The sequence below is a fragment of the Montipora capricornis genome, chromosome 13, assembly GCF_036669925.1.
Source record: "Montipora capricornis isolate CH-2021 chromosome 13, ASM3666992v2, whole genome shotgun sequence".
Lineage (NCBI taxonomy): Eukaryota > Metazoa > Cnidaria > Anthozoa > Scleractinia > Acroporidae > Montipora > Montipora capricornis.
This window is the reverse complement of record NC_090895.1, coordinates 28889289-28899910: the sequence shown is the minus strand read 5'-3', so window position 1 is coordinate 28899910 and position 10622 is coordinate 28889289. Positions and strand designations below refer to the sequence as shown.

Genomic DNA, 10622 nt, shown 5'->3' with positions numbered 1-10622 from the left:
ACGGTACAACTCTACAAAACTTGCCTGTTATGATAGGCGCATGCCAATTGGACCATTTAAGCAATAGAGGACGTTTTCCATGTTTCCATAGCCTCATCTAAACATGAGGGGGAGTTGGAAGAATTTGAGACAGTTATGCAAACCCTCGTCTGCATCTCTGGTTTGCATAACTGTCTCAAATTCTCCCAACTCCCCGAGTATTTAGATGAGGCTATGGAAACACAGAAAAAAAAAGTCCTCTATTGTTTTTATAAAATATTACTCAAAGATAATTCGCCATATGAAGGAGAATCCCGGGTTTTTTACTTCTTGATTGAAACGCATTTTCTTGATACATGCTCAAAACGTGCGTCTGACAATACATAACCAATCAAAATTCGTGTGATGTCACAGCCGTGTTTCCACACTCTCATCTAAACACAGCTATTGACCAATGAGAGTGTGCATACTATCCTAATTATTTCATAAAAAAATATTGTTTTTATCTACACAGAAGTTTCATGCAACACTCATACAATGCACTATACATGTACCATACACAAAATCCTTCCAAGGCTGCTGCCTAAGGGTCGCCCAGGGCACATTATTTAGGAGTTTGGGCGACCAAATTTCAGAACGAGTAGCACGAATGAGTACCTAACTTATCACAAGGTAATTCATCATCACTTGCTTGTAAATTTAATCCCAGATGGAGACTAAACGCTGATATGGTTGGAAGGAACAGCAGCTAAGCAAATTCCAAAAATAAACGGCTCTCTAACTTGTTAACATGGTCAACATTGCTAAGAGCTTTCGTTGCATTACCTCCTGGTGGAGCACCGAGACTGGGTGGCAATGTGATTCCCAAATATGGAAATGCCACGTCCATATGTTTACTCAAAGGCAGTTAAATTTGCTCAAGGCGGTAAATTATTTTCTGAAGAACACTTTTACTATTCTGACATGAAACGTTGATCAGTGACGGACAGGATCAAGAATTGTGACTGGTATCGCCCTTGATCTTGAACATAAACCGAGTCAAAAATAGTTGTTTGCTTTTTTTCACTTTGTTTATAAATACAACATTTACTGTTGGAAGGTGCACACCAGTTTTTTAGTACATTATCTGTGACACGTTTACATTTTTCATATTATTATAACTAAGGCAGACCACTTGACTTTGGGGGGGGGGGGGGGTGGGTTGATTAATTCTGACTACTAACTTTTTATGTTGGGAGCCTAAAGGGCTCCTAGAAAATTTTCTTAGGCAGTAGCCTTGCCTTCAGAAAACACAAACCTCTATACGGATCACGAGGTCCAAAATCCCGTGCTCTGGGATTGAAACCTTGGCCATGGAACTCTCCTCTGCCAGGAGGGGGGCCTTGTCTGTTACGAAGATGAGGAGGGACATATCGTTCTTAAAAAAAAAATTCAACACCTTCAGACTTCTTAACAAAGAAATTGCAAGGATGAAACATTTCTCTAACATTAATGTGCAGGTGTTATGTCACCTCAACCTAGTTCAATGGTCCAGCTCAGAGTCTCCTCTAGATGTAGTTCAATGCAATTTAACTAAGCTAACAACTAGGAGCAAGTGATGGCAACATCTTCGGTTCGTTATCTTATGTTTTGGTTAGCAATGCATTACGTTGGATCTTGTTAGCGTTACATCAGCGTTGGATTGTGCTAGCATTGATTTTTAACAGGGTCTTTTAGTGCTGCATTTGCATTGCATTCTTCACTGTCTCCTCAGTCCCAACGATTGTGCTTATCTGCAGTGCATGCATTTAGCAGCTTTGGTTGCTAGGGCTTATCCTCTAGCAACAGTCTTATCATGGTGCACACAGCATAGCAGTAGTTGGCACTTTACCACCTGATTAGTGGAGCGTATTTCTTGTTTGGAGCAAGTGCTAGATTTCATGATTTTGTCATCCCCCCATCTTCCATTTTGGATGGTGTTAGCACTATAGGGACTATGGGGGTGATTGTTAGTTTTATCATTACAGTTGAACCTTGATTATCCGGACTAGCTTTTCTGGTCCCATTTTTTTCATGAATATTAATTGGTCACATTCATTATCCGTAGAAAAGCTATCTTAAGCTGAACTGAGTTATAAAATTCCAGTCAGAACTGAATTTGTTTCGCATCAAAAGAACAATTTAGGGCAAGCTTATTGCATGAGTGATCTTAAACGCGTCTAACACGCACCGTAACTAATGCAGTGCATTTCATTGAGCGTTCATTGGCTCAGAGTTGTTTTGCTGCAAAGTGAAATTTCATGCTCCGCTTCCCCGATCAGTGTTCTTCCTCTAAACACAACTTCACTGATTCAGCCTATGGATCAAGGCGTCTTAGTAAAGGAAACTTCTTCAAAGAGTTATCGCAAATCAAGACGCTGAAACAACTCAAAGTCTGAAGGAAATCGTGAAGAAACTAACTGAGAGATTCAATTTACATGCTTGCTGATGCATGGGAAGAGGCTAGTGCTGAATCCATATTCAAAGCATTCAGCAAACTGCAAATTCACGCTTATTAAACGCTTCTGAAAGGCAAACGGAAAGCATTGTCAGTGAATCCATGATGGAATTTTGTAAATGAAGTTGGCAACAGTGAAGGTCTCTCTACTTCTGATGTCAATGACTGGCTTAGAGCCGATGATGAACTTCCGACTTCATTGCAGTTGTCAGACAAACAAATTTTAGCGAGCGTTGTTGGACAGTCTTCAGTTGAAGATGAAAGTAGCGACGAGGAGGATGAGAGTAGAGATCAGCAAACTGTTACAAACACTGAAGCTGTTGAATGCTTTAAAAAGTGTTTGACATGGATGGAAAGACAAAACAATGTGGAAGCTATTCAACTTATGCAGCTTCGAAGAATGATGGAATTAGTGACACGTGCACGCTGTACAAGCTTGAAGCAAACTGATTTACTTGAACATTTTAGGCAGAAATGACTTGTAAAACAAATTGATTTACTTGCAAATTGTAGTCAGAAATGGCTTGCGACTGTGGTTCATTTTTTCATGATTCTCGAATAAATGTTACGGTTTACAAATGTATTCAGTGTTGAATCATTCATATTCATATTTTCGATTATCCGGACTATTCGGGCCAGTCCCCAAGGGTCTGGATAATCGAGGTTCAACTGTACTATTTTCATTATTCTTATTATTATTATCACACTCTATTTAATTTTATTCCTGTTCCACCACTGAGAATATCTATGGTTCTAGAAGAAAAACAAGTTGTTAAAGTGCTACTTCAAGATGCCGAAAAAAAGAAGCCATAGGTGTAAGGGGGGTGTTAGTAAGTACAATGTTAGTAACACGTTGTTGCCCCATGGTGATGTGGAGGTAAGTTTTCAATCTACGCAACGCACTGAATGATCGTTCTGCAGAACATTATATGGCAGGTATCACTGCAAGGATATGTACCACAGTACACTCTGGAAACATTTTAAATAGATCATTCTTGTGCATTGTCTCCAACATTTCTTAAACAGTCATGTAGCATAATTTGCGCACATGATGAAAACTTGTGTACATTTTCTTTAACAACTGACTTTCCCCAAATTTCTCTTCCTGCTCAAAAGATCTGGGTTGCCCAAAACAAAGAGCAATAATACAAGTCTTCACAATATCCCTTTTAGTATGTATAATAAATAATTTTAATTTAATTATAATTTACTGAATATGAAAATGCCATATTACAATAATCCAGGAATTTTATATAAGCTTTGCCAGAATTTCCTTTAAGTGTTATACAAGTATGACCATAATACAACGCGTGGTAAGGAAGGATACATCACACATATTTCCGAGAGTTATGCAATTTTCGAAAAGTTGAAAACTGTCGTCCGAATTTAAAGCATGGTAATTTTTCGCTTAACAGTTTTTCTAACGTTGTGTCGTGCAATAATAATAATTAATATGATTTGTGGCAGCAGATAGCTGTTGTAGAACTTACGATCTTGTGAAAGGGGCAATGAAGAAATAATACAGGCCTTGAATCAAACAGCCGGATTAATTAGAGCTTTACCTAAAATATCAGCTAAGATATACTGAAGTTACGAATGAGTAAAGAAAGCCAAGATTAGCAAAAAAAGTAAAGTCTTTCAAGTCACCAAGGCAAATTACAGAGAACCATAATTAGCAAGAAAATAATGTCTTCATTAAAATGTAAAGACCGAAGCGCCAAAAACCGGATTACATGTGATCGTAAACCGGCAAACGGATCGTCCATTGCAAGGCAGCCGAAGAAAGTTCTTTTTTTTACACTACAAACAATAATACACCTTTCAACATTCACAGTCTTCCCTTCAAAACAACGGGCACTTTGAATCGAAGATTCTGCGCCAGATGCTGACGTCCTGAAAATTTAAGGTGTTTTTTTAGCGTGCCATAAGTAGACTACGTACCTTGTGGCTTGTTGGGGTCGAGAGCGCGTTGGTTTACCGCGCCCGAATTCAAGTCCAGACCAGCGAACTAGGACAAAAACAACGCAAAACATCAACAGTAAATAAATTAAGGAAAAACAACCCAAACGATATGTTTCTTGTCATCGAAGTTGCGACATTCTCCCGAAACACAACGCGCCACTCGCTCCTGCCATGTGCCTTTGTCTGTAAGCCGACACAAGTCAATCTTTTCCGATTCGAAGAAAATTCTACACTTACCCGCTGATCTAGAGCTTGAAAGTTTGCTGGGGACACATGACTCATAACGGAAAAAACAGTTGCTTCGAGAATTTGTCTGAAAGATTTGAAATGGTTGGTGTAATTCGGCAAGAAAGCGAACAACAATTGAAGTCTTTCAACTGAAGGGTTTTTTTCAAGGTGATCGCAATGTCAGTCGACAGTCGACTGAGTAACCGCTCATCATGACGTCAGGTACAAAACACGTGTCTTTAACTTCCCCAACCTTAGGGGGAGAGATTGGGGATTCTATTTTCAATTTTCCTTTCATTTTATTCTTCTTGTTTTCTCCAGTTTTAGACCCTTGAAACATCAGTTGGCTTCAATCCAATGCTCGTCTACACTTAATTTAAGGCGTTTGATATTTCTAAAGCCGTCTTCCACCAAAAACACTAAATTTGGTCAAAGGCTCAATGGACAGGAAAGATTCTTTCTTCAGGCTATTTTCTCAGACAAATAAGCGTTACCATAACCGTACAATCTATAGAGCGTTTTCACATGACGTCACGACGGCCATGTTGGTGTTCCAAAACAAAGAAATAGCGGTCATGATGGTGTTCCAAACTAATCCTCCGGGCATTGAACTCTATTTTTATGCGTGTTTCAGTAAACACGCTTGTATGGTCTATTTGTTCTCAAATGAACCGTGACTGTTTACTGGAGTGATGGACCAATTTCGTATCGGATATTTTAACTTTAATTGAAAGTTATCCGATTGGAATTAAACTGGGATATTTCTTTTACACGCCCCTTATTAGAAGACGCTTTGCGCCAAATAAAGAATAAATATCAAGATTTCGTTCCATCAGATCAACCCCTGCTCCTCAAATCGGCAAAATACAGCATGTATGTTAAGGCTGTAAGGCTTCTAAATCTGAAGATAATAATTTTCGCCAGTGATCGGTTCGGTGCCATCGGAAGCCATCGGAAGTATCACGATCACCACCCGAGTCAAAACAAAAAATGGTGGGAATTGCGTGGTTACGTAAGCCTCCCTCCATATTTGCTCACATCGTTCGCGCCCTTCCGCTGAAACATATTCAAGCGCTCCTTCCATTTGTAGGCGGAATTTTTCGGTGAAATTTTAGTTTTCCAAAGTTATGTATCTTTTAACTTAGCCTTCTTTCAAACTCAAGATTTTGCTTACCAGCCATCATACAGAAATAACCCATGGTAAAATACAAACAAGAGTTTTCCCATATTCCTGTTTGTCCTCCGAAATCCATTTTCTGAAGAACCGGACAGAAGTATCGTGCAAGAAACAAAACGTTACAACCAATGCTGGGTGTAGGATGAGTCCGGCTAATATGCTTAATATCCGATGATTGCATTCCAAGGGATTTATCAGAAGGAGGGAAGATCTTTTACAAATATATATATAATAAATGACCGCGTTCCCAGAATCGATCCTTGGGAGGATTCTGCAAGTTAGCGTACAAAATTCCGAAAGTTCACTGCCAATTATAGTTTTCTGTTTTCAGCCAGTAAGATACGATTTAAACCAGGCTAACTTTTAAGATCTAACTCCACTCGAGTTTCTGGAAGAGAATACAATGATTCATGTTTGCAAAAGCTTTTAGATCGATCTAAACCATTTTGGACTGAGACTGAGTTATCTATATTTTTAGGGCAGTTTGTGTTGAGAACATTGTTTTCATTAGATGGCTATAGAATTGATTCATGAAACACAACTACCGTATTTCAATTATAGTTTACAAAAAGCAGATGAGAATAGATTGGTCTATGATAAATTATTGGGCCTGGGCAGGGGCACCCAACGACTAATTTGTTGTAAAATGTATTATTATACCCCAGTTAATGAAAATAAATGTTATTAAGGCATTTTCAGGTGTTTTTCAGTGTTGCTGGGAAAACATTATCTGTTCCTTTTTCCCAGCAAGACACACAAGTAATTTCTCAGCCAGCTCGATAAAATTGGTTGGTTTCCCAGCCGGGAATTCCCCCGACAAAACCGGGACAAAACAAGTTTTTTCCGCAAGCGCAATCACTCTGACCAGCCGTCGTATGTTTGTGACTACTCTCTGGGAGAGGGAATGGTTTGTTTTTTTTTTTTTTTTTTGGTCGTCCTCAGTCTTCAGAGTTTCTACAGCCAGCTCGGGTTGAAATGCTAGAAAAAGTCAGTAATTCCCAGGCAAAACCTCTATCAATAACAAAATTTCCCAGCCAGCTCATCGAAACACCTGTATTTTTGCCAGCCAGCAAGATTCCTCTGGGGAACAGATAATGTGAGGAACAGATTCGTTGGGTGCCCCTGCCTGGGGAAACTCTCGCAGGCTTCCATTCATCCGGGAAAATTCCAGTAAAGATTGAAACATTGATTATCAAAGTCAAATGGAAATAACTATAGGTGATGCCTCTTTCAAAATGAGCACCGATATGTTGTTGTACTGCGTGTGTCTTAAGCTTAACTGTGCTCAGATGTGCGTTGGATGTTCAATTAATTGGCTGTACTGATAAGTATTACTTATATCTAGTAACGTTTGGGTCTTATGGTCAAGTGGTCAGGGGCACCCAACGAGAACGTAGTTCAAAACCACTTAAACAGAGCATTATTAAACGTATTTTAATATTTAAACGGTAGATATAGGCATATTTTTATCCCCTAAAAAGTTTTCATCTGTTCGGATTTCCTAGCTGAAAGTCTAGTGATCCGAAAATTCTAGGTATCAAAACTTACCATTTCGAAAATTTTAGCCAGAAAAAAGGCTCCCGAAAATTCTAGGTGACCTTTTTAGGGTAAAAATCCGTTAAAAATGGGCAATTATACCATTTTTCAGATGTTCGAAAATCTTAGGAGAGGCAGGCAAGCAAGAAATTTTACAACAAATATTCCGAAAATTCTAGATCTCAAATCGTCCTCCGAACAGATATTTTCCGAAAATTGACGTTGGGTGCCCCTGAGTGGTAGGGCGCCTACATCACAATTTATGTCTCCAATAATCGGTTAAACTTTGTATTATAAAAGTTCCAGTTATCTTCGATTTGATTCAAATTTTGCAATGCCAGGGTGGCCTGTACCATGCCGCCACCAGAAAGGGTTTGATACTTGAATATACAGAGAAATTCAATCGAAATTCAAGATCATCCTTCTGCGTTTGTGATTACTTTAATTATAGATCTTATGTAGCCGAGTTACACCTCCACCTCCTATTTCTAGTCCCTCCTTTCAAAAACATATCCTGGCATTATTTCACCATTTAGAACATAATGTAATCCGTTGCCGCGTTGGCGTGTGGATCTTTACAACACTTTCGGTTTAGTTTCTTAAATGACAATCATCAGACGTTCATCATCTGACAGGCAAGAAATAATCCCATCCGTTTTACTGGGCATCATGTCAATATTTACCGAAGGTTTCTCACCACTTTTATGCAAAATGCTTTTCTTTTACAAAGATTCCTGTGTCTAATATATTTTCCTGCAAGGTACCAAAAGCACCCGAAAAATTACGTGACTAACAAAATAATTTTATTTTTATCAGTGGTTGTCATTTTGTATTCATCTTTTAAATCCTTCACAAAAGCGAAAGCCTCCATTGTTTTTTAAATAAGATTTCCAAACTCGGTTGAATAATCCGTCTCAGCTTTAGAACTAAAAAAACTACAGTAAAAGGTCACAGATATACCATTTTTTACGACAATGCAATCACAGTTTGGCACTTCCTATAGCAGAAGTAATTAAAATTTCATTCTTCTCAGTCGATGCGAGCATTCCGTGAATTGACAAGTTTCCTGTTACTAAACATTATCCGCAATAACATTGTAAATGATACGGCGGTTTATACAACTGTATCCCTTTTAGCTTCATGATTTTTCGACTTCTTGAGAAATTTTTGCTTTTTCAATCTCTACGATTGACAGTAATTCCTCTATGATTTTTCCCAATTCAAGTTCTTGATCGTCCGCACACTCCTCAGACAAAAGGCTCTCGTGCGGGGAGCGGCAATCGCGTGTGGCGTTGAGCGAAATCGGCGACGTGTGGTCCCTAAGATCTGGTGAAGAAACTTCAGTGGGACTTGTTGCTGAGGAAGAATCGTTCGATCTTGCAACATCATTTTTCTCAAAACTTGCTCGTCGTTCAATTTTCTTCTGCTCTAGAGATATCCTTCTTTCCCCCCTGAGTTTCTGAAAATGACCTTCGCGAAATGCTGCGTACAAAGCTAAAGAAATAGACTTTGCCTTATCTTCGTTCTCACACGCCACGGCATGACATTCCACCATTGAAGGGCTTTTATGATGATTAAATGCAAAGACTGTCGAATAATTTCTGTTTAAAGCGCAATAAGATATATTTTCCAAAGAGATCAACTTTGATTGCCTCGATGACTGAGTCTTGGGCTTTGCTTCTTCGAGTTTAACTCCATTGGCGTCGACCAGAAGGAACATTTTCGGACAATACCTCTCCTCGGATTCAACTTTCTCGTGTATTTTACGGACAGCTTTCTCAATACCAGTCACTCCAGGTTCTTCAGTCACTTCATAACCAAGATATTTCACTTGAAAGCGGTTAGAAAGAGAAAAATCAGCCTTCCCAAATTTGCCTTTTAACATGGCTACGAGAGAGTGAAAATCAGTCACGCGCGTCACACTGCCAATGTGCATATGAAATAAAATATTTTAAGGCTTCTCTCGCCGCGGTTTTCAATTTGGTTATTCACAGCCTCAGCGGTTGCTCTTTCACAGTTTGGCTCTCTCTCATTTCCGTACTAAGAACTTCCCGTACGTTTAAAGATCCTTGAGATTGAATTGTTTATGATATTCTGGCTGTATCCACCTGTAGTTTGGTTTGAACAATAACCTATTCATATGCAAATATCATGTTATCTATTGAGTCAACCAAGCCACATTTCCGAACAGCTCTTCATTTCCTAGTTTGATAAATACATTTGATAAATGTTGACATTTTTAAGGACATCTGAGCTGAAGGTTATCAGGATAAGGTTCCGTCGATGCTTAATCACCTACGAAACATTTTACACTGAGGTCCGTGATAACTTGTTGGGGCGATGACTAACTAGTATATTGATCTAACGGTTGTGAAGCGAACTCTACGTAAATTCAGTTGTTGGCTATTCATTAATCAAATTTCTGACAATTTCCTTCTATTACAACACATTAACATTGAAAGATGTTAAATGTGCAATATTCGGCTTTGCGTTCAAGTTAATGCTTTACTCGACTGGATTGAAGATATGTTGAGAAGTCTTAAGTACCAACAGATTAAGTTAAGAATTGTCCTTATTGGCCTAATGAAGAAGTTTTAAGAAACGAATTAAGTATAACAGACCTTATATCTTACGTGCACTAAGATGGGAAAGGGCTAATATTCAGCTTCACAAAAGTTAAATCTCGGCCTTCCGTGACGGGTGTTGCTGATTCACGACTGAACCGCGTTCGTCAACCAATGCGCTGAAACCCAAAAGCAATTGTTAAAGACAACAGCATCTCTTTGACTTGCACGTTTTCCTATAGCAAATAGAATGCCAGACGACCTACTCGTCAATGGCGGACAGAGGAAAAAAGATAACAATATATGAAATCAGAAATAAGTAAGTGTGGTTAATTGGAAAATGATCAAGACTGCAACCAAATTGGCAAACCAACAGCTACTCCGGCCTAATGAAGGGTTACGGTAGTTTCTTCAGAAACTTTGGTGTTGTGTCGTTGGAGAGTGAAACACAGCTAACGTTCTTACAAAGGGACTGATGCTCGAAACGTCGTAAACGTTCGTAAATCCTTCTTACGGTGAGGAAATTAACTCTATCAACTCGTTTAACTAATAAAATTGTATTTTCATCTCTCCAGTCAAGTGGTTCTCATTCCTCGAACCGTCATGCACAGTTTTAAAATTTTAAACCCGCAGTTCGAACTTTATGGCGCTCCGTTACGAATGTGATAAAATTTCGATTTCCAGGAAAAATGATTTCGTA

The 10622-nt window shown here is 38.9% G+C and overlaps 2 protein-coding genes across 3 annotated transcripts in view; both read right to left on the bottom strand.

Annotated features, from left to right (window-relative positions):
* LOC138029640 (ATP-dependent RNA helicase DDX3X-like) overlaps positions 1-4842 on the bottom strand; it is a 16226-nt gene extending 11384 nt beyond the window's left edge. The window contains exons 1-3 of one of the 2 annotated variants that reach the window (XM_068877344.1): positions 4655-4842; positions 4397-4463; positions 1277-1396 (exon numbers count right to left, since the gene is read on the bottom strand). In XM_068877344.1, coding sequence (XP_068733445.1) covers positions 1277-1396; positions 4397-4463; positions 4655-4699 — 232 coding nt within the window. In that variant the 5' untranslated portion in view covers positions 4700-4842. The remainder of the gene's footprint in view (positions 1-1276; positions 1397-4396; positions 4464-4654) is intronic. The other variant, XM_068877345.1, reaches the window with a different exon arrangement.
* Positions 4843-7783: 2941 nt separating this feature from the next.
* On the bottom strand, positions 7784-9568 carry LOC138029636 (uncharacterized). The gene has a single exon (XM_068877340.1). It carries the CDS (start codon positions 9292-9294, stop codon positions 8497-8499), a length of 798 nt encoding a protein of 265 aa, XP_068733441.1. The 5' UTR covers positions 9295-9568; the 3' UTR covers positions 7784-8496.
* Between the last annotated feature and the right edge of the window lie 1054 nt (positions 9569-10622).

Coding starts and splice junctions, on each gene's coding strand:
- LOC138029636 (XM_068877340.1), bottom strand. CDS start 9,294: ATGCACATTGGCAGTGTGACGCGCGTGACTGATTTTCACTCTCTCGTA.